This window comes from Channa argus, chromosome 3 (assembly GCF_033026475.1).
Source record: "Channa argus isolate prfri chromosome 3, Channa argus male v1.0, whole genome shotgun sequence".
NCBI lineage: Eukaryota > Metazoa > Chordata > Actinopteri > Anabantiformes > Channidae > Channa > Channa argus.
The window spans coordinates 30867897-30895266 of NC_090199.1; the positions used below are offsets into that span (position 1 = coordinate 30867897).

Consider the following 27370-nt stretch of genomic DNA (forward strand, 5'->3'; position numbering starts at 1 on the left):
TTGCACAGGTGGTTATAATGTTAGAGCACGTGAAGTCGGGTTGGTGTTAAGCATTGACACTTGTTTGGTGCTTGTTAAGGTAATGAAGAGGAAACTACTTTCGACATATTTAACTCGGGTCTTGAAAAGCATGTGTCAGTTTGAAATGAAGCATAGTTAAAGTTTTACCGTCATGCCGACATCACCAGAGCGGGCTAAGGTAGCCATAAACACAATGGGAATACATTTGAGGACTTACCGGCCAGTGGGTCCTTGTTCTGCCGGTTGAGGAGGCGGACCGCAGGGAAGCGGCTGCTGATGGAGCCCTCAGCTCCCTTCACTCTCTCCGCTCTGTACCGAGCGATCTGCAGCTCCAGCAGCTTGATTTTCCTTCGAAGGAACTCGTTCTCCTTCTGGCTGCGGGACATTTCCAGATGGACGACGGAATATCCGTCGTCCACAACTTTACAAATCTCAGCGACGGCCGCGTTAGCCAGCACCTCCATGATGGAGGCAATCTGAGAATGGAAGTCCACGGCAGCTGACATGGTCAGACAGCGAGCGACAGGCACGAGGCCTTTTCAAAGGGAAAAGCCAGACTTTTGTCCTTAAAACGAAGCGGGTACCAAAAGCGTCGATATTAGAAATCCATCATTAGTTGCGTCGACGGGTTTTAAACAGAAGACAAAGAAGAAAAACTTGGACAGACAGCCAACGGAATCTTTGTTGATGTGACAACTTCTTCTTCGTCTCTACGGTGAATGCAGCCTGGTGGAGCAGTGTCGCCACCTACAGGTAACAACAAAGATGTCTCTGAAGACAGAATTTAACATTGTTCTAAATCCGGCCTCCGTTGTGATGGCGGCAGGGGACGCAACTTAAAGCACGCGAGCGGCGTAAAAACCCCGAGGAAAGACGTCGATGAACCAGAAGAGAAGAAAATGGGGGGAAAATGTGATCTGAATGTCTTTAGCCAGGAAGACTGTTATATACAATAAAACGTGACATTTATTGGCTCCAGTTCATTGGATCTTAATGTGTGTGTGTTTGTTTTTGCGAAATTATAAAGGACGTTGCATAATTCTGTAGAGTTTTGAAAGCACCAAGGTTCGCATCCCCCTTTCTACTGTAGATGCTGTAGCGTTTGGAAAAGTAACTTTTTAATCATAAGTCCAGGCTTGAAACTTTGACGGGTCGGTCAATGTAATTTTCACAATGGCAGCCTCACAACCAAAACCTCATAGTAATTACTTCAAATTACCTATCAAAAATATAACTTGTGAAAAGATGCTCCTTCGAGCCGGATTCGAACCAGCGACCTAAGGATTACAGCCGTACAACCTACAGTCCTCCGCTCTACCAACTGAGCTATCGAAGGGCTTAAAAAATCGGACCTCACATAAGAATTTAGTGAGGAGCATAGACGGTAGAGGTGTCGCACTAGTGGCTGATATAATGGTGCGATTAATTTTTCTATTGGCTTTTTTTTTTTCAGCACAGAACTTCGACCTGTTTAATTGAGCGCAACCAGTGCAGCTCTTATGTCACATTGAAAGAACGCTAAATTAAGGCTAAATTGACAAATTAATTAATTAAAATATGCAGTAAGTGCTGAATAAAAATCAAACGGGGCAGGAATATATAATTGTGATTAGTTTCAGTAATAAATGGGGGCAAGGAGGTCTGCTTTTATTCTGTTACAGTGTAAAAACACAATTTAACTCTTGTTTTAGTTAGTTTCCTGTTGTAGTTGTTTATATCTGTACATGTTTTAATGAACATGTTAGTGATTAATTTTACGTGTTATATTGTACGATGTATGACCCCAGAAAAAAACATTGTGACGTCTCCATGAATGGCGTTGTATTTAATGTCCTTTTTTCAGTTTGCTTGTGTTGAGGCGATGCTCTCCTATCCAGCAGATGGAGATGTGCTCGCAGTTCCGCGGCTAAAAAGATCCGGGATTTAGGAGTCGCGTATTAAGTCTCGCGGTTTTTGTTAGTCTATGTAACGCCAGAGCTCCGTTTACAAGGTCAGTGCACGTGCACGAGCCTCGGCTGTCAGTCGGCAGTGAGCTGAGAACAGCGGCGTGACGCTCTACTCCCTTGTTCTGTAATTTCTGTGTGAATAACCGTAAGTTTGTGTGGTGTCCGACATGGCAAGAGGAAGCCGCAGCCGTCCTTCAGCTCCAGCCAGGTAAATTCGGACTTTACTCTCAGCCATACCCGAAACTCAGCGACTGCCTTGGTGGAACATTCGAGTCTCTTGTCCAGTTTCAGTCCTTCGGCCCATAGTGAGCCGAAACTCGGCGTAAAGCCCAGACAGTTTGTCGTAAGTCAGAGGGAAAAGGTTTCATGCAAAACAAGTATTGAACAAGTGACAAAACTAAAATGCCACTTTAACTGTCAGGTCAGCCTCTCACATGGCTCAGGTTGGAAGGAGGTAAAGGTAGTTTGAGGACAGGACTAAAAGACAGATGTCTACTAGTAGAGATATGGTTTGGGTTTAGTCATCTTGATTAAATGGCTTTATCTGACTGTGTGAGGTCCAGAGTATAGTAAGGTCTTGTCAAGGTCAATCGGGAAACCTCTAGTCTCTGATCAGGTTTAGTTTGAAAGTTTGAGGATCCAGTATTTGACTGAATTTGTCCTACACTTGCTAAGGGACAAAGCCATTGTGCCCCTTAGAAATAAAACCATTATCTGAAATATGTACTTATGCTCTTTTTCAAAAGAGACAGCAAGAAGTTCTAACAGTAAATTCCAACATGTAGCACACAGTAAAATACAATTTAAATACTGGACCCATCAAAAGATGTGGACTGAGTTCAGAATATCAGCTTTTTTTTTTTACCAAACAAAGAATCTTTTGTATCAGATGGGCCACATCTTAAGTGAGCAAAGGTAAATAAAATGTCATATTTTATTACACAACTTCATTGCACACCTAACTGGATCAAGCCCGATATGAACAAATTGTTGGATTTCTTCATTTGATTTGCTTTTTCAGGCTTCCTGTAATATCTTTCAGTTGTTGATTGTTTTACGGGTTTTCCCCTTTTAATCTCCTGTACAGCTGGTGAAATACATATTCAAGTCATTTAAGGTCTGGTGATTGACTTGGTCAGTTTAAAATCTGGTTTTCTCTGATCAGTTGTTTTGTTGAGTTGGCAGTATGTTTTGGATGATAATGCATCACGAGTTACATAATCAATAAAGATTAATGAGCCTGTTTCAGAAGAAGCCATGCAGCCCAACACATAACATCACCTCCATCATGCTTCCCAAATGAGCTTGTATTGTTTGAATCATGAGCAGATCTCTTCTTCTTTCACACTTTGGCCTTTCCATCACTTTGGTAGAGGTTAATCTTGCTCATATCAGTCCATTAAACTACTTTTTAACTAATTGCAAGTTCCCTTTCTGATTCTTTGTGCTGTTGAGGGGTTTGCATTTTGCAGTACAGCCTCTGTATTTCTGCTCATTAAGTTTTCTTCAAATGATAGATTGTCATACCTTCTCTGTGGAGGTTGTTGGTGATGTCACTGACTGTTGCCTTGGGGTTACAGTCCTTCTGTTATTTACTGTTACTGTACAAGAAAATCTCCTGTGTCGTTCTTTGAAGCATTTGACTGTGATCAGTCTCTGGCTGAAAGTGCTCCTCTGTGCAGCCAGCACACAGTGGAGTGGGATTGGGGACGATTTTTACACCGGATGCCCTTCCTGACCCAACCCTCCACAATTTCTACCAGGGTTGGGACCGGCACTGCACAGCAGCGGATGGGTATTGGCTGTTGGTTCAGTGTCTTTCCCAGGGGCACTTCAACCTGTAGTCAGGAAGAGCTGGGTGCAGGCTTCCGACCCTGTGGTCAGTAGGTGGCCACTCTACTGACTGAGCCCCTGCTGCTGCAAGAGTGACTGTATCTTCTAGTCATCAAAGAGATTAGAATTGGCTTTTGAATTCAAAACACCACCGTACTTGCTCAGTTGTCAAACAGTCAATGAATCATTCAGTTTAACTTATATCAGCAGTTTTCTACTACTCCCCAGCCCTGCTCCACATGTGTAACCTAACAATTAATAAGGACAAAATACATTACAAGTTATCCCTTATAGAGTAAATTGTGCATTACCCCTTAAAGAATAATTTACTGTTGTGCTTCTGTTTCTAGCCCATCTCCATCTCATGCTCCAGCCCCTGCCCATCCACCTCCTGCATCCCTAGTCCAGGCTCCAGCTCAGTCCCAGGGGCCAGGCCTCATGGCCCAGATGGCCACTACAGCTGCAGGGGTGGCAGTAGGGTCAGCCGTGGGTCATGTTGTTGGCAATGCCCTCTCAGGAGCATTCGGCAGCAGCAGCAGCCCAGAGCCAGCCAAGCCTGCATTACAGGTAAAAGGTGACGTGGTCAGAAAGAGGATTTGGATGGTTGCAACGTGCCAAATAAGTCATTCCCTTTTTTTTTTTTTTTTAGTAGTAGCAACAGTAGTAGCTTGGGGTGTTAGGTCGTTGTCCACTCTATGGATGTACAAATATCACTAACCGGTCAGTTGATTACTGTTGTTGTTATTATTAGAAAATGGAAATCATGTTTTTCCTGATTTGTGAATGGTTATTAGGCCTCGACTAGTCTGTAAACACACCGATGCAGTTTTGATTTGCTGCACAGCTAGTAGTTACCTTCTGTTTTTAACATTGTTGGCTTCAATGCAACATTTTCACTCTAGTGTACAAACTGTTACCACGATTGAGTAAATGTCAAGAAAAGTGCTGCTCATTGTGTCATTTATTAAAATTAAAAAGCAGCTCTCATTCTTAGGAATATAGTACAGTTTGTTAAAATATTTACATTGCATATCAGGTTTAGATAGTTAGTTCTACTATCTTAATGCCAAATTACATTTTATAGGGCAACAGTGAATTAAGTTTGCACTGCATTGTTAAGTCAGATTAATTTTCTTGTTTACTTTTTGTTTACTTAATTTTAATTTTCATTTCCTACTTTCAATCAAACTTTTCCTGCTGCTTTAAATTGGTAAAGGGAAAATCCCTGAAAGTTAAAATCAAATATTTGCCTAACCAGACAAAATACACTTGGGTCCATACATACAGAGCATTGGGAAAGTTTTCAGACTCCATTAAATTTTTAAAAATATTGTTGGCCATTGCTGAACATGAAAATATTTTGCTTTGAAAAAGAAATTCCTCTGTATTTACTCTAGTAAAAACCACTGTTTGTTGAAATTGAATACACCTACCTAAATATGTGTGTTCTTGATTCTGACAACAGTTGTAAAGGAATTGTTCTTTTTCAGAAAAATAATTATTATGTCATCTACCACAATTGTCTTCTGTGGTCCTCCATGCTTTTTATGTTCCTAAACTGACCAGGGCCTTCTTTCTTTTTAAGATGGGTTTAATTTCACCACACCTAAAGTTTTACTCTCGCTTTATGGATTTTAGCCTATAGATCATCTACTACCTATCTATTTACTTGTAAATAAACTAAAGAGGAAAATGCATACACATGGCCATGGAACAGCTAAGCTGGGGGTCTATTAATAAAAATGATGCAATTCCTATACAAATCTTCTAGTTTTGTTTTTTCGACCAAACCAATACATTACAGCTGACAGTTCACACTTTGAGAAAAGAGTTTTACTGCCCCAATGTACATTGCACCTGGAAAGTATTCAGAGCTTAACTTTTTCCACATTTTGTTATGTTACAGCCTAATGCCAAAATCTAATTCATAACTTTGCTCAAAATGCTACAAACAATACCCCATGACGATGTCTTTCTTTGAAATCTTTGCAGAAGTATTAAAAATAAAAAAATGAAAAACATTCGTATGTACATAAGTATTCACCGCTTTTGCTTAATACTTTGTTGAAGCACCTTTAGCACCAATTACAGCCTCAAGTCTTTTACAGTATGATGCTAAAATGTTGGGCTTTGAGCTATTTTTGGGCAGTTTCTCACATTCTTCCTTGCAGTACCTGTCAAGCTCCCTGAGATTGGATGGGGAGCGTCAGAGCCATTTCCAGATCTCTCCAGAGATGTTCAGTCGGGTTCAGGTCTGGGCTCAGGCTGATCCACTCACGGACATTCCCGTAGCCACTCCTGTGTTATCTTGGCTCTGTTAGGGTAGTTGTCCTGTTTAAAAGATGAAGAGTCGCCCCAGTATGACGTCCAGAGTGCTTTTGAACAGGTTTTCATCTCTGTACATTGCTGGATTCATCTTTCCCTCAAAGCTGACTAGTCTCCCAGTTCCTGCTGCTGAAAAACATCCCCACAGTATAATGCTGTGTCAGAGGCCTACAGACAATCCCTTGGACTTCATGCCCTGGTTTGTGCTCTGACAAGTGTATGCTTTTCAGATCATGTCCAAACAACTGAGATTCCCACAGAGGGACTCGAACAAACATCTTGTAGGATAATCCTTGGAAACAGAATGCACCAAAGCTCAATTTTGAATGCTATGGAAAAGGCTGTGAATACTTATGTACTTTATTTTTTTCATTGGTTATTTTTAATAAATTCAAACAAACTTCTTTCACGTTGTCTTTATGGGTTATTGTTTGTAGAATTTTGAGGAAGATAATTAGATTTTTAGAATAAGGCTATAACATGTCAATTTGCAAACAGTTAAGTGCTGTGAATTCTTTCCGGATGCACTGTATATGGACCTGGCTATGTCTTATGTAAGCTATTAAAACCGTTACGTGTCAACAGGAGCTTTGAAGTGTTTGAAGATGTTTTTTGCACTATTTGTGTACAGGATGAACAGCTCCTTGGGACGAAAGGTCACTAGTTCACTAAAAGGTCACTAAAAACATGTACTAGTTACTGTTTAAAAAGTTGGGACCAACCACAAGCCATGCAACAGGGCTGACATCTACCTCTGCCAGGGGCTCAAGACCCCCTCAGGTGTCAGAAGCTCCTGGTAAATTAATGAGCTCTGCTGGTTTAAAATGTAAGGTTCTAACTGAAGTGTGTGTCTGTATGTTGCTTATTTATTTATTAAATCATTCCAGGAGCCATCCCGGCCTACTCCAACCCAGCCAGGCCCCTGTCACTTTGAGGTCAGACAATTCCTGGACTGTGCCACAAACCAGACCGACCTGAATCTATGTGAAGGCTTCAGTGAGGCACTTAAACAGTGCAAGTACTCTCACGGTGAGTATGTGGCCAAGGATGGCTCCCTCTGTCAGGTCACTGCCCAAAGCTCATGTTCTACCTGAGCATAAAGCACCGTCTGCTCCAAACAAAATGATCAGCAGAAATGAGTTTTAAAATCTGCACTTATAATAATTACATGTGTTGTTGTTTTTAATGTAATTCTGAGTATGTCCATGTGGAAATGATCAAACTCATGAGGATCTACAGCAAGTTCCAGCATATAGATTTTTTTTTGGGGGGGGTGAGTTATTATTATGTTGAACTGGGTTCTGTTTTTCTGCAGGGCTGACCTCCCTGGTATAAAGAAGAGTGGGTGTCAACTCTGGTGATGAGTAAAATACATGTTGTAGACACCACAGTTCATGAATGTGAACTCTGGACCTCAGGCAGTGTGCGCCTTGTTTATTTGTTGATGGATGACTGAATGTTTTTGGTAACCCAAAGAAATAATCTTTAATAAATAGTTATCTATTTGCATGCTCTGTCTGCCTATGTTGTCTTTATTTCTATTATATCAAGTATATTGAACCATAAACTGTGCTTAGCTGTAATTTTTTTAATCAGTGGTGGGAAATAACCACGTTTACTTAAGTTTAGTGCTTAAGTACATAACTTTTGAAGAGATTGTAAAGATGATCTTTATAAAACTCATAGAATTAAAGTTATTAATAGACAGCAAACTAAACCAGTTGACATTCCAAATAATTTGTGTTTATTGATTACTGGTTAGTTTTTCATAATTAGATTATTATTGTTTTTAGGGGAAACAGCAGCAGCCACACAGCAGGTCATCCTAAAGAGTTTTTCTCTTGAAAAAATTGAAAACTTGTGTTTCCATTCCTTTTTTTTTTTTAAATCGTAGCTAAATACAGCGGACCTCCGGCCTCAGGGGGCAGTAATGATGCCCCGCTAAAGACGCACTGCTAGAATTACTGACTTTAACAAGCTTCACAAATGTCAGATTTATGTTTTATCAGACGTTATTTCAAGCAATTTTTACGAGAGGAGAGAACTGCAATGCCACAAAACATAAAAACAAAATTTTAACATAATTATTCCAATGCACCGCACATATTTTGAAAGTGTCGGCCGGAAGAAGTTTCCGTAGCTGTCACGTCGCGGCTGGTCTTTGATCCCATCGTTTTTCATACGCAGTCTGGAGGAGAGTGAACTGCAGTATCGTTATTGAGATGCCTTTCATCGAGTTACAGACTAACCTGCCGGCCACCTCTTTCTCGGAGGACTTCGTGAAGAGGCTGTGCTCCAGCTCCGCCTCTGCACTGGCGAAACCAGAAGAAGTGAGTTTCATGTCCGCGTTACCTTGCTGACTATTTCCTTCCAGCACAGCTCAATGTCATCAGTCCTCAAACGATTTGCGTGTGTGGCAGAAATGGTTCATAATGTAGTTAACATGGTTCGAATTATATATAGTCTTTTTGCCTTCAGCTGTCACTAATTGAACAGATGGTTTTTAACCACAGCTGCAGTAACTGATGGTAGACAGCTTCTGTTTGGGTGGTAAGTTACACTTTACACTTTTCTAGGGTATGTGGTGAAATTAGTGAAGGTACATCATACATTTTTACAGGCTTTACTTTCCGAGACACAAACTGAAACCCTGACTCCGCAACTGAAACTCTTGCTCAAGCAAGCCTCCAATTTGAGAACAGGGATTAAATCCACAGAGTTTACCTCATCCATCTCATGGGGTGCAGGAAATAAAACCCCACCTACAGGCTCCCCACTTAGCCTAGAGATGCCCAACACCTGAACCCTGACACTGGATTTGTGAAAACAATTGATCTCTGTTTGAGTCATAGTTTGGCAGAATTATGTTGTGATACCACTTCACTCGACCCAAGAGCAGAGAACACACCATACATGTTCCCATATATTTTTTAAACAAGGTGGTTACAAGTAAGATGGGTTTAGATGGCTATAGATCTGGCTATACTATATTTAAACCTTGGCACCAATTTTAGGGGCTCAAAGGTATTTTTACAGTTAGATATAATAATTACGTGGTCAGTTTTAATATCTGCTGAAGAACAAAATCCTTTAGAATTGTAATTACCGTGTTTTTACATCAGCAGTCAAGATATTCTGCAGTAGTCAAGTCAATCACCTGGCCTAAGTGCAGTTGAACACGTGTTTTACTTCCTAAAGGTAAAGTTCTCCTAAGAGAGGAAGTGAAGACAGCTTCAGTAAAGGCAGCACCAGGAAAGAAACGTAACATCTGCACTGAAGTATTAAAACTGGCCATTTTTTACATGGGTCAACCCAAGTTTTTATACCAAACCCTTAAATTAAAGCTGATGGTGATGTAGTGATGTACGGAGAATGGAATGTGGGAATGTAGAGCGGTGGTCCACCGTCTTGTGGTTGTTCACCAGTCTTGCAGTTGTTGGTTCAATCCCCAGGTCCTCTGGTCACATGTCACAGTGTCCTTGAGCAAGACACTGAACCCCAACTTAGTTGCTCCCAGTGAGCGTTGGCCAGCTGCATAGCAGCTCCCCTATCGGTGTGTGAGTGGTGAATAAGAAGCAGTGTAAAATGCTTTGAGTACCAATAGGTAGAAAACGGCTATATAAGTACAGATCATTTAACACTCACCGTTATCATCTAAGTTGGGGTTCAGTGTCTTGTTCAAAGACACTTTGACATGTGATCAGAGGAGCCAGGGATGGAACCAGCAAGTAGGGGGGTAGGTGGATGACCGCTCTATATCCTGCGCCCCACACACACACAGAGAACATTTATACACACTGTCTATGTATTAAGCAACTCCTGCCCACTGGTGAGAGTTGTGGGTAAGGCCCAGTTAAGCCTCATGAACAGCAGACTGACAGACACTTGCTCATCCAGGTTTAACTTCTTCAGCCTCTCTAATTTTGTTTTGGTGGTTGTGTTTCAGAGGATGAACATTGTGGTGAAGCCTGGGCTGCCGATGATGATAGCAGGCTCTTGCTCTCCGTGTGTGATGCTGTCAGTATCTGCTATTGGTGTGACCGACACTGCTGACAAAAACAAGGAGCACAGTTCCAAGATCTTTGACTTTCTCACCAAGGAACTCAGCCTGACTGAAGACCGGTGAGTTCTGCTTGCACAGACATCATCAGCTTTTAGAAGAATTTTACAACATAAGGTATCGGAGCAGTATTGGCACATGATGGAAGAAGAAGGCCTGCTCTGAATCTAATAGTTTTAGTGTGACTACTTTCAGATCCCATTACACACAAATTCTGTTGATTGTATTTTCTGACTTCAAAATAGGACACCTGTTTTGTAACGGGCTGTGTTGTTGATTTAACAGAGTGCTTTACATTTGGTTCATAACTAAAGATCAGCCTCAAAACCAAATAACAGTTTAAAATAAACTTTGTGTAAACAGTTAATTGAGTTAATTTAAAAGACACGGCCCACAGCCTCTTCAAGCTGCTTAACAATTCTTATAATCGTATTTTGAATGTATTCTTACATTATGGACAGTCCCCTCTAAATGATTTTGAAAGGCAAAACCAGTTTATCTGTTTTTACTGGACAAAACAATGGGCATGGCGAATACAACAATTTGGAATGTCTTAAAAAGAAGTTATCACATGGGAGTCATAACTTTATGAACTTAAACGTTATTTGAGTTGTAGTTTGTCCTTTGTTCTTTTCCTATCTGAGTAAATGCATGTAGTAATGGAGTTTTCTGTGATTGACAGGATTGTGATCCTGTTTCACGCACTGGAGCCTCACCAGGTTGGGAAGAAAGGAACCGTCATGAGCTTCTTGTGAAAGATGATATTTCTGAAGCATCTCAGCCTCATTCCTGACAGATTCAATCAGCAATATTCACACACTAAAGAAAAGATCACTTGGTTCATTTCATCTTCAGTACCAAAGACTGAAATATGACCATACAAAATATGCTCATATTTTGACTAAAGACCTGGAGCTGGTCTAGGCCCTGGGTCTATCCAGGAATGCAGAAACACATTAAAGAGTTGTGGGTGTTTTGAAACATTGCACATGGGAATAAAGTCCATGTTAACTTTGCGGAAAGATTATCTTTACTGAAGCAGATGGCCTCACATTCTTCACCTCAGTTTGGAAACAGAGCTGCCATTTTAGCTTCCTGGATCAAAAGTGGATGAAATAAAGACAGGTTATGTTTGTGGGTGTTTGCATTCTTAACTTACCTACTTACTTATTATATCTTTTAATACATCAATATTTTTAAGTATGCTTTCATGTGTTTACGTCCTTGTGCTTGCAGGTTTAGTCTCTATTTTTCTACAGTGATAGTAGTACATTCATTTTGTTGTCAACCTGTCATTTACTTAAGTCAAAGTAGCAATGCCATAGTGTACGTACTTTTATAAGTAAAATTTTAGCTTTTAAAAAAACTGCATTATTAGTATTAGCTAACAAAATGGCCTTGATGTTCGGAAATGGTTGGTAGGATCCGGGAGGGGAAAATGGAGAGGGTGGAGTGGTAAGGTAAGATCCAGGTGGTGGGGTGGGCCCTGACCAAACAGGCCAGTGTGACGCCACTGACCTGTCTGAGGTTCGCTTCTGTATAATGAGAATTCTCTCCTGGTTTTCTGGTCCCTCAAAACACCATGGTCTCATGCCCATGCTCCACAGAAGAGTCTTCACTGGGCATTGGCTCCTTTGCTAGGTGTACTTGCTTGGGGCTACCGTGCCCTGCTACATGTCCCTGTCTTTGGATTTGTCCTACAAGGCAAATGTTTTTCTCATCTCAGTTAATCTCAGTTAGTTATAGATATTGGAGCTTATCTTTCTTATTTAAAAAAAAAGCCCAAGTGAAGTCTTTATATTTTCATTTTTATATGAAAAAGTACACAAAAAGAACCACTTTCTGGATCCTCTCCAAGGTCCTGGCAAGGACTTTTGGCTTTATGTTGTAGGTGCCTTCTCCATTGCATGGAAAGCTGTGTTAAGTTGGGCTATATCAGCCTCCTCTATTGTTGATAAGGCAGTAATGATTCTAGGTCATAAACTGCCTAAGAGCGCTATAATCACAGTGGCTAATCTGAAAAGTGATAGTAAAGTCAGATAAAAACATTCACAATGAAGGTATACTTTTTGATAATCATATGAGTAATGTCTTAGCAACTATATACATGTTAACTGTTTTAACTTTACTAGGCAGTGGTTAAATATCTTGCTTTGTAAACACTTGGTGGATGTCATATTTTTGAGAAAGTTAAAACTGAAACACTATCTGGCCTGATGTGCTAGGAACTGCAGTGTTACCATCTGCAGTGTCAGTCAGGAGGCCCAGGTCAGCTGCCTGGCATACAGTTGTGTCTATTGGACCCTCATCCTCCTCAAGCTGTTCCAGGGGCACTTGGGGCATTTCTCCACTGTCGTGTGGAATAAGGAAGTCGCCTCGTTTGGACTGGGCCAACAAATACTCCACAGCAATGCGTTCCCCTACGGCCATTTTTACCAGTTAAAGGAGAGAGGACACTAACCATACACATAAACATAAGGTAGACAGGGAGAGAGAGTGCAATCTTACCAGTAGGTCTCCCAGGAGGGGTGAATTCTGGAATAAGAGGACAACCAAGGACTCGCTGGCTCATGCTGTTTAGGTGACACATCAAACAAACATCAAAAGTCCTGAGGGTTGATGCCCCCACCACAGCCACCGCTTCCTTTCCCCGGCTCATGTTCCACCTTGATGCCCCCTCCAACAGATACATCTGTGTGTGCATTGCATTACACCTTCAGCCTAAAAACAAAATGCACAAGTTTAGTTAATATTCATTTACAAAGTGAGAATTACTGAATTGCTTTAGAGGTTTTTTATTCCTTACGTGTCTCTGTTTTGTAAGGAGACACATAAGGAATAAAAAATTAATTTCAAACAATATTTAACAACAATGATATATAACAGACATACTGCAAGTTGATAATTGGAATTTACCTGGAATGAAGGCACACTGATGGCGATGAAAACTGTAGTAAGGAGGACCCTGCCACACCTAAGGACATCGAGGACTTTTCCACCCTTTTGGAGTGTCCCTGTCTTTGTGTATAATTCTACACCCGTGGGGTCCTGAATTCAGTCCAGGTGCTTCTGCTGCACTTCCCATACATGGGCCATGCTGTCTGGGTTCACCAGACGAAGCCCTGTGGTCTCAGTCAGCTCCCACACTGATTCCAGGAGCCCTGAAATCATGGCCCGGATCGTCTCAACACTGTGCGTCCTCCGTCTGCAGTGCGTTGCCAGTTCGCCTGAGCTGATGCTGGACATGATCTGTGCCTCAGTGGGAACATGTCCACTATGGCACCTTTTCCACTCCCCTTTCTTGGCCTCCTTCAGCCGTTCCACATCCTCCTGATCCCACTCAAAAATACAGGAAGAAAGCTTACAACAAAAAGTACCATAGAGAGGGTGGTGCTCTGTGGTAAGGCCGCAGTTGAATCTTCGCATGAAGTGGAAGATGTCCAGTCTTACCACAGACTTCCATGGCCTAAAGAGCCTCAGCACCGGAGGCACACCTGTGAAAAACAAAAAACGCTGGAAATTAAGAATTCATTTCATTAAAAAATTTGTAATCACAGACGTTTGGGTAATAAAATTACATGACATTGTTGGTGATACCATAGACCAATAACGCACCTGACTGACTGCAGCAGTCACGGTCAACATAAAACACCTCTGGCTCAGGCTCCCCCAGCATCCTCCTAGCGCTTAACGATGCCCTGGCACAGCTCCTCCAGCCCTGCGCCTTCGCCTGTTGTCAAAACGCTGTTCAGAACCTGGCCAAGTTCATTGCCAATGTTTGTCATCCATGCAGCAGTGTCCCCAATACCACCAGCCGGCTTTTTTGTGATCTGTAAAACAGATTACATTTTGTAGGAAAAATTTAGAAGCTCACTATTAAATATGCCTAAATTTTAGCCCTATTTTATTCCCTGAAAAAGTGGACTTAGCTTAGATATTAGCTGTGGAGATGGTGTCGAATGTGGTGATGAGGTCAGCGAGGTCAGCCGGGGAGAGGGTTTCATCCGTGGAGATTGAGTGACACTAGGAGACGGTGAAGCCAATAGGGCCCCATAATTTTGAGTCTCAAAGTGCTGACGCAGCCCTATAGTGCCCTGAATTTGTTCCTGCCTCCGTCCTTACTTGTTCTGCTGACTGAGGGCGGTGGAAGTAGTAGTAAGTCCATAAAAAACTATTTGTAAAAAACTATTTTGTTAATAATTCTCAAATGAGTTTTATTCAGAAATGTGCATACATAAAAATGGATATGGCGCATAAAAAGTTCTGCTATATGATATGGTGACATGCATGATAATAACACCTTGATAACTCATCATTTACCTACCTTATGAAACCCACAAGAACAAACGATCTGTCTGCCAAACAGATCGTTTGTTCTTCTTATTCCTGTGTAACACAGGATATTTGACATACTGAAGTTCTGTGACCACCAAAAAGCACCTCTTAATACAATCTCCAGTAGTATAACCTTGTAAAAGCAGACTTTATGTCAGAGAGGTAAATTTCACTGTGATGTTGCCAAGATATCCCACAATTCACCCCATGGCCTTTAGCATTGTAATGTTAGAGTTAAGCTAGTGCATTTAGAAGCGAGCTCTGCTTTAACAAATGAAACCTGACAAATACTCGAACCACAATTTCATCTCCACTCATACAGAAAATATGTAACAGTAACGTAACTAGTGAACTAAACGTTAACCAATCTAACGTAGATATGACAGCTACACTATCGAGGTTTTCACTCACTGTAATACATAAGTTAACTAACTATAACTATCTCTTTAATTGACAACCTTACCTTTAACCTCCAGCGGCCAGAATCTGTGGTGGGGGCATCAACCCTCAGGACATTTGATGTTTGTTTGATGTCTCACCTAAACAGCATGAGCCAGCGAGTCCTTGGTTGTCCTCTTACTCCAGAATTCACCCCTCCTGGGAGACCTACAGGTAAGATTGCACTCTCTCTCCCTGTCTACCTTATGTTTATGTGTATGGTTTGTGTCCTCTCTCCTTTAACTGATATAAATGGCCGTAGGGGAACGCATTGCTGCGGAGTATTTGTTGGCCCAGTCCAAACGAGGTGACTTCCTTATTCCACACAACAGTGGTGAAATGCCCCAAGTGCCCCTGGAACAGCTTGACGAGGATGAGGGTCCACTTGCTTGAAGTGTATGCCAGGCAGCTGACAAAGGGCACACGCTTCAATAGCTCAGTTGGTAGAATGGAGGACTGTAGGTTAGTCAGCTGGGATCCTTAGGTCGCTGGTTCAACTCCGGCTTGAAGGAGAACATTTTGGCGGAACGTCCAGGTACTGCTCTAACGCCATGGCTACTTGTCCCTATACTAACATCTCCCGCTGCAAGGACATTTTTTCAAAGCTCTGCAACATGTTGCCTTTACTCACCAAAGCTCCTGCTCCAATTTACAGGACTGCTTTTGACAATGGATTAAAACAGGGTTCTCAAGCTTGCGGCCCGCGAGACAATATTTTGTGGCCCTCAGAACGATATGAAAGTTTAATCTTTAGTGCGGCCAGCGAGTTCTATACGAATGGCACTTTCCCGCGTTGTGTGCAGAAGGTTCCTATTTTTGTGCAAGCTGGAGCTGAACGAACCTACCAATCACACTGGACTATATGGCTCCCGAGGGCGGGCCATCAGCCGGGGTTGATGCAAGCAGAGAAACATTGCACAACTATGGAGGCGCTCATGTAACATCACATAGCCGTCATAGAATTACTACTTGTTACTGTGTTTGAAATGAGAATGTTTGACTTCGAGCTGGACGAAGTCAATGTTACCGCCGTTAAGGACCAACACCGACGTTCCGTTGACGATGTCACTAATGGGTGTGGACCTTCAATGGGGCCATTCAGCCAGCTCCCGCCCGCTGTCCCGGTTTCGGAGTCAGGCTGGAGCCTCATCAAGGGCTTACCTGCCTCGGTTACATAAGCAACAGAACATCGGTGTTGGGTAGGACGTACAGCTGAATTCATGGTGTTTATTATAGAAACTGAAAGCCAGTGAATAACGCATCCATGGCTGCATCCCATTGTTTTATATAATAAATAATAAACGGTGTCCCAGTTGATAATGAACAGCCCGGTCGCAGTCGATAAAATTGACCCCCGGTTCCCCTGAGCCTGTGCCTTTTTGGGAGCACATATTTGTGCAAAAAGTTTTTTCTATAACTTCAAAAAGTCCAAGTACAGGTCGAGACTTACTGACGATCTTCTTCAAGCCATAGTGAGGGTGTCAACTGCTTCCTCGCTCAAGCCAAATGTGGCTCAGCTATGTGAGAGGAAGCGCTGCCAGGTCTCTGGCAGCAGGAAGCAGACAAGAGAAGCCATGTTTAGAAAAACCGTTCATGTTCACAAGAACCCATTATAGTTAAAGAACTGTTAGTAGTGATGTTTGAGAAGATTAGATTTTTTGAACAAAGCTTTTTCAGTGGAATACCTGATGCAGCCCAGCCACACCCAGACTCTGCGTCCTGCAGCCCTCAGGTAATTTGAGTTTGAGACCCCTGGAATCAACAGACGGTGGCCTAGCCACCTTCGCGTGAGCCTTCAGGAGTGTTGTTGTGGCCGAGTGGTTAAGGCGATGGACTAGAAATCCACTGGGGTCTCCCAGCGCAGGTTCGAATCCTGCCAACAACGTGAAGTTCCCCTGATGTTGTTTTACCTTGGATAAGGTTCTTGATTGACCATTGCATAATTAGTGTTGTGTTCCGACCTTATTTTTCAGTACCAATTGGGAAAGTGTTGGGAACATCTGCTGAGGCATTGTACTGTATATTAATGAATCTGCTGCTGCACATTGTAAAGGCTGAATAGTCCTAAACAAATACCATGCTGACCAAAACAAACTACAGTGAGCAACTACATTGCAACATAGTGGATCCGCCTTCCAACCACATTAGCCTGTTAAACTAAATGTCATTAACATCTTTTGTCAGCTGGACTTGGCACCTAATCCAGGGATGGTGTAATTTGTTAGTGTTTTGGGGTTTTGTATATAGACAGGTTTTAAATTGTTATTGTATATAGTTTTTAGTTGTTGTGTTTGCACTCTCTCTTTAAAAAAAAGTGGGGAAAAAAACACAACTCTTGTGGTGTAATAGCAACACATCCATCCTTTGGGTGGAAGACTCCAGGTGCAAATCCTGGCAAGAGTGTGTTAGGTGCACAATCAGTATTTCATTTGCTGGGTTTCATATACCAGTTTTCATTAAGAGATTTTTAATAGAATCTGTCACCCTACTATTTGTTTATATTGAGGTAATAATGGGTTGTTGAGGTGTTTATATTAAGATGTGATTCTAATGATTTGCCCTGATTCATGTTTAAAATGAATTTGAACCATATCTCAATGTATGCTGAAGTATTGACACTTTCTGTGTTACTGTTACTGTGTATTATGGATTTTATATTGAATTTTTCTCCTTTTCTTTCTGTTTCTCTTCCCCCCTTCCTCTCTTCTTTTTTCTTCCCCCCCTTAAAATTCCCTTTTCAACCAGTGTCCCTAGCTAGTTTTTCAGTACCATTTAGGAAAGTGTTGGGAACATCTGCATTGTAAAGTCTGAATATTCCTAAAAAAATGCCATGCTGACCAAAACAAACTACAGTGAGCAGTTACATTACACCATAGTGGATCCGCATTCCAACCACGTTAGTCTGTTAAACTAAATGTCATTGACATCTTTTGTCAGCTGGACTTGGCACCTAATCCAGAGACAAGCATAAGCCGGTGTAACTAAAAGATGGTTACGTGGGTACATGGATTGTTACCATCTTCTGGATTAGAGGTACGTAGAACAAGTCCCTCCCCACCCTTCGATAGCTCAGTTGGTAGAGCGGAGGACTGTAGGTTAGTCAGCTGGGATCCTTAGGTCGCTGGTTCAACTCCGGCTCGAAGGAGAACATTATGGCGGAACAATCCAGGTACTGCTCTAACGCCATGGCTACTTGTCCCTATACTAACATCTCCCGCTGCAAGGACATTTTTTCAAAGCTCTGCAACATGTTGCCTTTACTCACCAAAGCTCCTGCTCCAATTTACAGAACATCTGGATTGTAAAGTCTGAATATTCCTAAAAAAATGCCATGCTGACCAAAACAAACTACAGTGAGCAGTTACATTACACCATAGTGGATCCGCATTCCAACCACGTTAGTCTGTTAAACTAAATGTCATTGACATCTTTTGTCGGCTGGACTTGGCACCTAATCCAGAGACAAGCATAAGCCGGTGTAACTAAAAGATGGTTACGTGGGTACATGGATTGTTACCATCTTCTGGATTAGAGGTACGTAGAACAAGTCCCTCCCCACCCTTCGATAGCTCAGTTGATAGAGCGGAGGACTGTAGGTTAGTCAGCTGGAATCCTTAGGTCGCTGGTTCAACTCTGGCTCGAAGGAGAACATTATGGCGGAACAGTCCAGGTACTGCTCTAACGCCATGGCTACTTGTCCCTATACTAACATCTCCCGCTGCAAGGACATTTTTTCAAAGCTCTGCAACATGTTGCCTTTACTCACCAAAGCTCCTGCTCCAATTTACAGGACTGCTTTTGACCATGGATTAAAACAGGGTTCTCAAGCTTGCGGCCTGCGAGACAATATTTTGTGCCCCTCAGGACGATATGAAAGTTTAATCTTTAGTGCGGCCAGCGAGTTCTATACGAATGGCACTTTCCCGCGTTGTGTGCAGAAGGTTCCTTTTTTTGTGCAAGCTGGAGCTGAACGAACCTACCAATCACACTGGACTATATGGCTCCCGAGGGCGGGCCATCAGCCGAGGTTGATGCAAGCAGAGAAACATTGCACAACTATGGAGGCGCTCGTGTAACATCACATAGCCGTCATAGAATTACTACTTGTTACTGTGTTTGAAATGAGAATGTTTGACTTCGAGCTGGACGAAGTCAATGTTACCGCCGTTAAGGACCAACACCGACGTTCCGTTGACGATGTCACTAATGGGTGTGGACCTTCAATGGGGCCATTCAGCCAGCTCCCGCCCGCCGTCCCGCTTCGGAGTCAGGCTGGAGTCTCATCAAAGGCTTACCTGCCTCGGTTACATAAGCAACAGAACATCGGTGTTGGGTAGGACGTACAGCTGAATCCATGGGGTTATTATAAAAACTAAAAGCCAGTGAATCACGCCTCCATGGCTGCATCCCATTGTTTTATATAATAAATAATTAATGTTGTCCCAGCTGATAATGAACAGCCCGGTCGCAGTCGAGAAAATTGACCCCCGGCTCCCCTGAGCCTGTGCCTTTTTGGGAGCACATATTTGTGCAAAAAGTTTTTCTATAACTTCAAAAAGTCCAAGTACAGGTCGAGACTTACTGACGATCTTCTTCAAGCCATAGTGAGGGTGTCAACTGCTTCCTCGCTCAAGCCAAATGTGCCTCAGCTATGTGAGAGGAAGCGCTGCCAGGTCTCTGGCAGCAGGAAACAGGCAAGAGAAGCCATGTTTAGAAAAACCGTTCATGTTCACAAGAACCCATTATAGTTAAAGAACTGTTAGTAGTGATGTTTGAGAAGATTAGATTTTTTGAACAAAGCTTTTTCAGTGGAATACCTGATGCAGCCCAGCCACACCCAGACTCTGCGTCCTGCAGCCCTCAGGTAATTTGAGTTTGAGACCCCTGGAATCAACAGACGGTGGCCTAGCCACCTTCGCGTGAGCTTCCAGGAGTGTTGTTGTGGCCGAGTGGTTAAGGCGATGGACTAGAAATCCATTGGGGTCTCCCCGCGCAGGTTCGAATCCTGCCAACAACGTGAAGTTCCCCTGATGTTGTTTTACCTTGGATAAGGTTCTTGATTGACCATTGCATAATTAGTGTTGTGTTCCTAGCTTGTTTTTCAGTACCAATTGGGAAAGTGTTGGGAACATCTGCTGAGGCATTGTACTGTGTATTAATGAATCTGCTGCTGCACATTGTAAAGGCTGAATAGTCCTAAACAAATACCATGCTGACCAAAACAAACTACATTGCAACATAGTGGATCTGCCTTCCAACCACATTAGCCTGTTAAACTAAATGTCATTAACATCTTTTGTCAGCTGGACTTGGCACCTAATCCAGGGATGGTGTAATTTGTTAGTGTTTTGGGGTTTTGTATATAGACACGTTTTAAATTGTTATTGTATATAGTTTTTAGTTGTTGTGTTTGCACTCTCTCTTTAAAAAAAAGTGGGGAAAAAAACACAACTCTTGTGGTGTAATAGCAACACATCCATCCTTTGGGTGGAAGACTCCAGGTGCAAATCCCGGCAAGAGTGTGTTAGGTGCACAATCAGTATTTCATTTGCTGGGTTTCATATACCAGTTTTCATTAAGAGATTTTTAATAGAATCTGTCACCCTACTATGTGTTTATATTGAGGTAATAATGGGTGGTTGAGGTGTTTATATTAAGATGTGATTCTAATGATTTGCCCTAATTCATGTTTAAAATGAATTTGAACCATATCTCAATGTATGCTGAAGTATTGACACTTTCTGTGTTACTGTTACTGTGTATTATGGATTTTATATTGAATTTTTCTCCTTTTCTTTCTGTTTCATTTCCCCCCTTCCTCTCTTCTTTTTTCTTCCCCCCCCTTAAAATTCCCTTTTCAACCAGTGTCCCTAGCTAGTTTTTCAGTACCATTTAAGAAAGTGTTTGGAACATCTGCATTGTAAAGTCTGAATATTCCTAAAAAAATGCCATGCTGACCAAAACAAACTACAGTGAGCAGTTACATTACACCATAGTGGATCCGCATTCCAACCACGTTAGTCTGTTAAACTAAATGTCATTGACATCTTTTGTCAGCTGGACTTGGCACCTAATCCAGAGACAAGCATAAGCCGGTGTAACTAAAAGATGGTTACGTGGGTACATGGATTGTTACAATCTTCTGGATTAGACGTACGTAGAACAAGTCCCTCCCCACCCTTCGATAGCTCAGTTGGTAGAGCGGAGGACTGTAGGTTAGTCAGCTGGGATCCTTAGGTCGCTGGTTCAACTCCGGCTCGAAGGAGAACATTATGGCGGAACAGTCCAGGTACTGCTCTAACGCCATGGCTACTTGTCCCTATACTAACATCTCCTGCTGCAAGGACATTTTTTCAAAGCTCTGCAACATGTTGCCTTTACTCACCAAAGCTCCTGCTCCAATTTACAGAACATCTGCATTTTTGATTGCATTGAGCGGAAGCGCTGCCAGGTCTCTGGCAGCAGGAAGCAGGCAAGAGAAGCCATGTTTAGAAAAACCGTTCATGTTCACAAGAACCCATTATAGTTAAAGAACTGTTAGTAGTGATGTTTGAGAAGATTAGATGTTTTGAACAAAGCTTTTTCAGTGGAATACCTGATGCAGCCCAGCCACACCCAGACTCTGCGACCTGCAGCCCTCAGGTAATTTGAGTTTGAGACCCCTGGAATCAACAGACGGTGGCCTAGCCACCTTCGCGTGAGCCCCCAGGAGTGTTGTTGTGGCCGAGTGGTTAAGGCGATGGACTAGAAATCCATTGGGGTCTCCCCGCGCAGGTTCGAATCCTGCAAACAACGTGAAGTTCCCCTGATGTTGTTTTACCTTGGATAAGGTTCTTGATTGACCATTGCATAATTAGTGTTGTGTTCCTAGCTTGTTTTTCAGTACCAATTGGGAAAGTGTTGGGAACATCTGCTGAGGCATTGTACTGTATATTAATGAATCTGCTGCTGCACATTGTAAAGGCTGAATAGTCCTAAACAAATACCATGCTGACCAAAACAAACTACAGTGAGCAATTACATTGCAACATAGTGGATCCGCCTTCCAACCAATTCTTTAAAAAAATGTGGGGAAAAAAACACAACTCTTGTGGTGTAATAGCAACACATCCATCCTTTGGGTGGAAGACTCCAGGTGCAAATCCTGGCAAGAGTGTGTTAGGTGCACAATCAGTATTTCATTTGCTGGGTTTCATATACCAGTTTTCATTAGGAGATTTTTAATAGAATCTGTCACCCTACTATGTGTTTATATTGAGGTAATAATGGGTGGTTGAGGTGTTTATATTAAGATGTGATTCTAATGATTTGCCCTAATTCATGTTTAAAATGAATTTGAACCATATCTCAATGTATGCTGAAGTATTGACATTTTCTGTGTTACTGTTACTGTGTATTATGGATTTTATATTGAATTTTTCTCTTTTTCTTTCTGTTTCTCTTCCCCCCTTCCTCTCTTCTTTTTTCTTCCCCCCCCTTAAAATTCCCTTTTCAACCAGTGTCCCTAGCTAGTTTTTCAGTACCATTTAGGAAAGTGTTGGGAACATCTGCATTGTAAAGTCTGAATAGTCCTAAAAAAATGCCATGCTGACCAAAACAAACTACAGTGAGCAGTTACATTACACCATAGTGGATCCGCATTCCAACCACGTTAGTCTGTTAAACTAAATGTCATTGACATCTTTTGTCAGCTGGACTTGGCACCTAATCCAGAGACAAGCATAAGCCGGTGTAACTAAAAGATGGTTACGTGGGTACATGGATTGTTACCATCTTCTGCATTAGAAGTACGTAGAACAAGTCCCTCCCCACCCTTCGATAGCTCAGTTGGTAGAGCGGAGGACTGTAGGTTAGTCAGTTGGGATCCTTAGGTCGCTGGTTCAACTCCGGCTCGAAGGAGAACATTTTGGCGGAACAGTCCAGGTACTGCTCTAACGCCATGGCTATACTAACCTATACTACCCTATACTAACATCTCCCGCTGCAAGGACATTTTTTCAAAGCTCTGCAACATGTTGCCTTTACTCACCAAAGCTCCTGCTCCAATTTACAGGACTGCTTTTGACCATGGATTAAAACAGGGTTCTCAAGCTTGCGGCCTGCGAGACAATATTTTGTGCCCCTCAGGACGATATGAAAGTTTAATCTTTAGTGCGGCCAGCGAGTTCTATACGAATGGCACTTTCCCGCGTTGTGTGCAGAAGGTTCCTTTTTTTGTGCAAGCTGGAGCTGAACGAACCTACCAATCACACTGGACTATATGGCTCCCGAGGGCGGGCCATCAGCCGGGGTTGATGCAAGCAGAGAAACATTGCACAACTATGGAGGCGCTCGTGTAACATCACATAGCCGTCATAGAATTCCTACTTGTTACTGTGTTTGAAATGAGAATGTTTGACTTTGAGCTGGACGAAGTCAATGTTACCGCCGTTAAGGACCAACACCGACGTTCCGTTGACGATGTCACTAATGGGTGTGGACCTTCAATGGGGCCATTCAGCCAGCTCCCGCCCGCCGTCCCGCTTCGGAGTCAGGCTGGAGCCTCATCAAAGGCTTACCTGCCTCGGTTACATAAGCAACAGAACATCGGTGTTGGGTAGGACGTACAGCTGAATCCATGGGGTTATTATAGAAACTAAAAGCCAGTGAATCACGCCTCCATGTCTGCATCCCATTGTTTTATATAATAAATAATTAATGTTGTCCCAGCTGATAATGAACAGCCCGGTCGCAGTCGAGAAAATTGACCCCCGGCTCCCCTGAGCCTGTGCCTTTTTGGTAGCACATATTTGTGCAAAAAGTTTTTCTATAACTTCAAAAAGTCCAAGTACAGGTCGAGACTTACTGACGATCTTCTTCAAGCCATAGTGAGGGTGTCAACTGCTTCCTCGCTCAAGCCAAATGTGGCTCAGCTATGTGAGAGGAAGCGCTGCCAGGTCTCTGGCAGCAGGAAGCAGGCAAGAGAAGCCATGTTTAGAAAAACCGTTCATGTTCACAAGAACCCATTATAGTTAAAGAACTGTTAGTAGTGATGTTTGAGAAGATTAGATGTTTTGAACAAAGCTTTTTCAGTGGAATACCTGATGCAGCCCAGCCACACCCAGACTCTGCGTCCTGCAGCCCTCAGGTAATTTGAGTTTGAGACCCCTGGAATCAACAGACGGTGGCCTAGCCACCTTCGCGTGAGCCTCCAGGAGTGTTGTTGTGGCCGAGTGGTTAAGGCGATGGACTAGAAATCCATTGGGGTCTCCCCGCGCAGGTTCGAATCCTGCCAACAACGTGAAGTTCCCCTGATGTTGTTTTACCTTGGATAAGGTTCTTGATTGACCATTGCATAATTAGTGTTGTGTTCCTAGCTTGTTTTTCAGTACCAATTGGGAAAGTGTTGGGAACATCTGCTGAGGCATTGTACTGTATATTAATGAATCTGCTGCTGCACATTGTAAAGGCTGAATAGTCCTAAACAAATACCATGCTGACCAAAACAAACTACAGTGAGCAATTACATTGCAACATAGTGGATCCGCCTTCCAACCAATTCTTTAAAAAAATGTGGGGAAAAAAACACAACTCTTGTGGTGTAATAGCAACACATCCATCCTTTGGGTGGAAGACTCCAGGTGCAAATCCTGGCAAGAGTGTGTTAGGTGCACAATCAGTATTTCATTTGCTGGGTTTCATATACCAGTTTTCATTAGGAGATTTTTAATAGAATCTGTCACCCTACTATGTGTTTGTATTGAGGTAATAATGGGTGGTTGAGGTGTTTATATTAAGATGTGATTCTAATGATTTGCCCTAATTCATGTTTAAAATGAATTTGAACCATATCTCAATGTATGCTGAAGTATTGACATTTTCTGTGTTACTGTTACTGTGTATTATGGATTTTATATTGAATTTTTCTCTTTTTCTTTCTGTTTCTCTTCCCCCCTTCCTCTCTTCTTTTTTCTTCCCCCCCTTAAAATTCCCTTTTCAACCAGTGTCCCTAGCTAGTTTTTCAGTACCATTTAGGAAAGTGTTGGGAACATCTGCATTGTAAAGTCTGAATAGTCCTAAAAAAATGCCATGCTGACCAAAACAAACTACAGTGAGCAGTTACATTACACCATAGTGGATCCGCATTCCAACCACGTTAGTCTGTTAAACTAAATGTCATTGACATCTTTTGTCAGCTGGACTTGGCACCTAATCCAGAGACAAGCATAAGCCGGTGTAACTAAAAGATGGTTACGTGGGTACATGGATTGTTACCATCTTCTGCATTAGAAGTACGTAGAACAAGTCCCTCCCCACCCTTCGATAGCTCAGTTGGTAGAGCGGAGGACTGTAGGTTAGTCAGCTGGGATCCTTAGGTCGCTGGTTCAACTCCGGCTCGAAGGAGAACATTTTGGCGGAACAGTCCAGGTACTGCTCTAACGCCATGGCTATACTAACCTATACTACCCTATACTAACATCTCCCGCTGCAAGGACATTTTTTCAAAGCTCTGCAACATGTTGCCTTTACTCACCAAAGCTCCTGCTCCAATTTACAGGACTGCTTTTGACCATGGATTAAAACAGGGTTCTCAAGCTTGCGGCCTGCGAGACAATATTTTGTGGCCCTCAGGACGATATGAAAGTTTAATCTTTAGTGCGGCCAGCGAGTTCTATACGAATGGCACTTTCCCGCGTTGTGTGCAGAAGGTTCCTTTTTTTGTGCAAGCTGGAGCTGAACGAACCTACCAATCACACTGGACTATATGGCTCCCGAGGGCGGGCCATCAGCCGGGGTTGATGCAAGCAGAGAAACATTGCACAACTATGGAGGCGCTCATGTAACATCACATAGCCGTCATAGAATTACTACTTGTTACTGTGTTTGAAATGAGAATGTTTGACTTCGAGCTGGACGAAGTCAATGTTACCGCCGTTAAGGACCAACACCGACGTTCCGTTGACGATGTCACTAATGGGTGTGGACCTTCAATGGGGCCATTCAGCCAGCTCCCGCCCGCTGTCCCGCTTTCGGAGTCAGGCTGGAGCCTCATCAAGGGCTTACCTGCCTCGGTTACATAAGCAACAGAACATCGGTGTTGGGTAGGACGTACAGCTGAATTCATGGTGTTTATTATAGAAACTGAAAGCCAGTGAATAACGCATCCATGGCTGCATCCCATTGTTTTATATAATAAATAATAAATGGTGTCCCAGTTGATAATGAACAGCCCGGTCGCAGTCGATAAAATTGACCCCCGGTTCCCCTGAGCCTGTGCCTTTTTGGGAGCACATATTTGTGCAAAAAGTTTTTTCTATAACTTCAAAAAGTCCAAGTACAGGTCGAGACTTACTGACGATCTTCTTCAAGCCATAGTGAGGGTGTCAACTGCTTCCTCGCTCAAGCCAAATGTGGCTCAGCTATGTGAGAGGAAGCGCTGCCAGGTCTCTGGCAGCAGGAAGCAGGCAAGAGAAGCCATGTTTAGAAAAACCGTTCATGTTCACAAGAACCCATTATAGTTAAAGAACTGTTAGTAGTGATGTTTGAGAAGATTAGATGTTTTGAACAAAGCTTTTTCAGTGGAATACCTGATGCAGCCCAGCCACACCCAGACTCTGCGTCCTGCAGCCCTCAGGTAATTTGAGTTTGAGACCCCTGGAGTCAACAGACGGTGGCCTAGCCACCTTCGCGTGAGCCTCCAGGAGTGTTGTTGTGGCCGAGTGGTTAAGGCGATGGACTAGAAATCCATTGGGGTCTCCCCGCGCAGGTTCGAATCCTGCCAACAGCGTGAAGTTACCCTGATGTTGTTTTACCTTGGATAAGGTTCTTGATTGACCATTGCATAATTGGTGTTGTGTTCCTAGCTTGTTTTTCAGTACCAATTGGGAAAGTGTTGGGAACATCTGCTGAGGCATTGTACTGTATATTAATGAATATGCTGCTGCACATTGTAAAGGCTGAATACTCCTAAACAAATACCATGCTGACCAAAACAAACTACAGTGAGCAATTACATTGCAACATAGTGGATCCGCCTTCCAACCACATTAGCCTTTTAAACTAAATGTCATTAACATCTTTTGTCAGCTGGACTTGGCACCTAATCCAGGGATGGTGTAATTTGTTAGTGTTTTGGTGTTTTGTATATAGACACGTTTTAAATTGTTATTGTATATAGTTTTTAGTTGTTGTGTTTGCACTGTCTCTTTAAAAAAATGTGGGGAAAAAAACACAACTCTTGTGGTGTAATAGCAACACATCCATCCTTTGGGTGGAAGACTCCAGGTGCAAATCCTGGCAAGAGTGTGTTAGGTGCACAATCAGTATTTCATTTGCTGGGTTTCATATACCAGTTTTCATTAGGAGATTTTTAATAGAATCTGTCACCCTACTATGTGTTTGTATTGAGGTAATAATGGGTGGTTGAGGTGTT

At 42.6% G+C, this 27370-nt stretch overlaps 3 protein-coding genes and 12 non-coding genes across 15 annotated transcripts in view; 13 read left to right on the forward strand and 2 right to left on the reverse strand.

Annotated features, from left to right (window-relative positions):
- LOC137123255 (zinc finger protein 236-like) overlaps nt 1–724 on the reverse strand; it is a 54443-nt gene extending 53719 nt beyond the window's left edge. Inside the window, exon 1 of the mRNA XM_067496706.1 lies at nt 239–724. Within this exon, the coding sequence (XP_067352807.1) occupies nt 239–527 (289 nt within the window). The 5' untranslated portion in view covers nt 528–724. The remainder of the gene's footprint in view (nt 1–238) is intronic.
- A 546-nt stretch (nt 725–1270) lies between these two features.
- Nucleotides 1271–1357, reverse strand: trnay-gua (transfer RNA tyrosine (anticodon GUA)). The gene is given in 2 exon segments: nt 1271–1306; nt 1321–1357. It is a non-coding gene; the product is annotated as a tRNA-Tyr (tRNA).
- A 634-nt stretch (nt 1358–1991) lies between these two features.
- On the forward strand, nt 1992–7639 carry chchd10 (coiled-coil-helix-coiled-coil-helix domain containing 10). Its single transcript, XM_067499151.1, has 4 exons — nt 1992–2175; nt 4151–4367; nt 7013–7154; nt 7441–7639. Exons 1-4 carry the CDS (start codon nt 2135–2137, stop codon nt 7458–7460), a joined length of 420 nt encoding a protein of 139 aa, XP_067355252.1. The 5' UTR covers nt 1992–2134; the 3' UTR covers nt 7461–7639.
- A 614-nt stretch (nt 7640–8253) lies between these two features.
- Nucleotides 8254–11320, forward strand: ddt (D-dopachrome tautomerase). The gene is made up of 3 exons (XM_067499330.1): nt 8254–8455; nt 10072–10247; nt 10868–11320. The coding sequence occupies exons 1-3, from the start codon at nt 8348–8350 to the stop codon at nt 10938–10940; spliced, it is 357 nt and encodes a 118-aa protein (XP_067355431.1). The 5' UTR covers nt 8254–8347; the 3' UTR covers nt 10941–11320.
- Nucleotides 11321–15383: 4063 nt separating this feature from the next.
- On the forward strand, nt 15384–15470 carry trnay-gua (transfer RNA tyrosine (anticodon GUA)). Its single transcript is given in 2 exon segments — nt 15384–15420; nt 15435–15470. It is a non-coding gene; the product is annotated as a tRNA-Tyr (tRNA).
- Nucleotides 15471–16761: 1291 nt separating this feature from the next.
- On the forward strand, nt 16762–16843 carry trnas-aga (transfer RNA serine (anticodon AGA)). The gene has a single exon. It is a non-coding gene; the product is annotated as a tRNA-Ser (tRNA).
- Nucleotides 16844–18016: 1173 nt separating this feature from the next.
- Nucleotides 18017–18103, forward strand: trnay-gua (transfer RNA tyrosine (anticodon GUA)). Its single transcript is given in 2 exon segments — nt 18017–18053; nt 18068–18103. It is a non-coding gene; the product is annotated as a tRNA-Tyr (tRNA).
- A 414-nt stretch (nt 18104–18517) lies between these two features.
- trnay-gua (transfer RNA tyrosine (anticodon GUA)) lies at nt 18518–18604 on the forward strand. The gene is given in 2 exon segments: nt 18518–18554; nt 18569–18604. It is a non-coding gene; the product is annotated as a tRNA-Tyr (tRNA).
- A 1289-nt stretch (nt 18605–19893) lies between these two features.
- trnas-aga (transfer RNA serine (anticodon AGA)) lies at nt 19894–19975 on the forward strand. Its single transcript has one exon. It is a non-coding gene; the product is annotated as a tRNA-Ser (tRNA).
- A 1161-nt stretch (nt 19976–21136) lies between these two features.
- trnay-gua (transfer RNA tyrosine (anticodon GUA)) lies at nt 21137–21223 on the forward strand. Its single transcript is given in 2 exon segments — nt 21137–21173; nt 21188–21223. It is a non-coding gene; the product is annotated as a tRNA-Tyr (tRNA).
- Nucleotides 21224–21671: 448 nt separating this feature from the next.
- Nucleotides 21672–21753, forward strand: trnas-aga (transfer RNA serine (anticodon AGA)). Its single transcript has one exon. It is a non-coding gene; the product is annotated as a tRNA-Ser (tRNA).
- Nucleotides 21754–22770: 1017 nt separating this feature from the next.
- On the forward strand, nt 22771–22857 carry trnay-gua (transfer RNA tyrosine (anticodon GUA)). Its single transcript is given in 2 exon segments — nt 22771–22807; nt 22822–22857. It is a non-coding gene; the product is annotated as a tRNA-Tyr (tRNA).
- Nucleotides 22858–24156: 1299 nt separating this feature from the next.
- Nucleotides 24157–24238, forward strand: trnas-aga (transfer RNA serine (anticodon AGA)). Its single transcript has one exon. It is a non-coding gene; the product is annotated as a tRNA-Ser (tRNA).
- Nucleotides 24239–25254: 1016 nt separating this feature from the next.
- trnay-gua (transfer RNA tyrosine (anticodon GUA)) lies at nt 25255–25341 on the forward strand. The gene is given in 2 exon segments: nt 25255–25291; nt 25306–25341. It is a non-coding gene; the product is annotated as a tRNA-Tyr (tRNA).
- Nucleotides 25342–26643: 1302 nt separating this feature from the next.
- On the forward strand, nt 26644–26725 carry trnas-aga (transfer RNA serine (anticodon AGA)). Its single transcript has one exon. It is a non-coding gene; the product is annotated as a tRNA-Ser (tRNA).
- Nucleotides 26726–27370: the final 645 nt, after the last annotated feature.

Coding starts and splice junctions, on each gene's coding strand:
- chchd10 (XM_067499151.1), top strand. CDS start 2,135: ATGGCAAGAGGAAGCCGCAGCCGTCCTTCAGCTCCAGCCAG. Junction 4,368..7,012: donor CAGCCAAGCCTGCATTACAG/GTAAAAGGTGAC, acceptor AAATCATTCCAG/GAGCCATCCCGGCCTACTCC. Junction 7,155..7,440: donor ACAGTGCAAGTACTCTCACG/GTGAGTATGTGG, acceptor GTTTTTCTGCAG/GGCTGACCTCCCTGGTATAA.
- ddt (XM_067499330.1), top strand. CDS start 8,348: ATGCCTTTCATCGAGTTACAGACTAACCTGCCGGCCACCTCTTTCTCG. Junction 8,456..10,071: donor CACTGGCGAAACCAGAAGAA/GTGAGTTTCATG, acceptor GTTGTGTTTCAG/AGGATGAACATTGTGGTGAA. Junction 10,248..10,867: donor CTCAGCCTGACTGAAGACCG/GTGAGTTCTGCT, acceptor TGTGATTGACAG/GATTGTGATCCTGTTTCACG.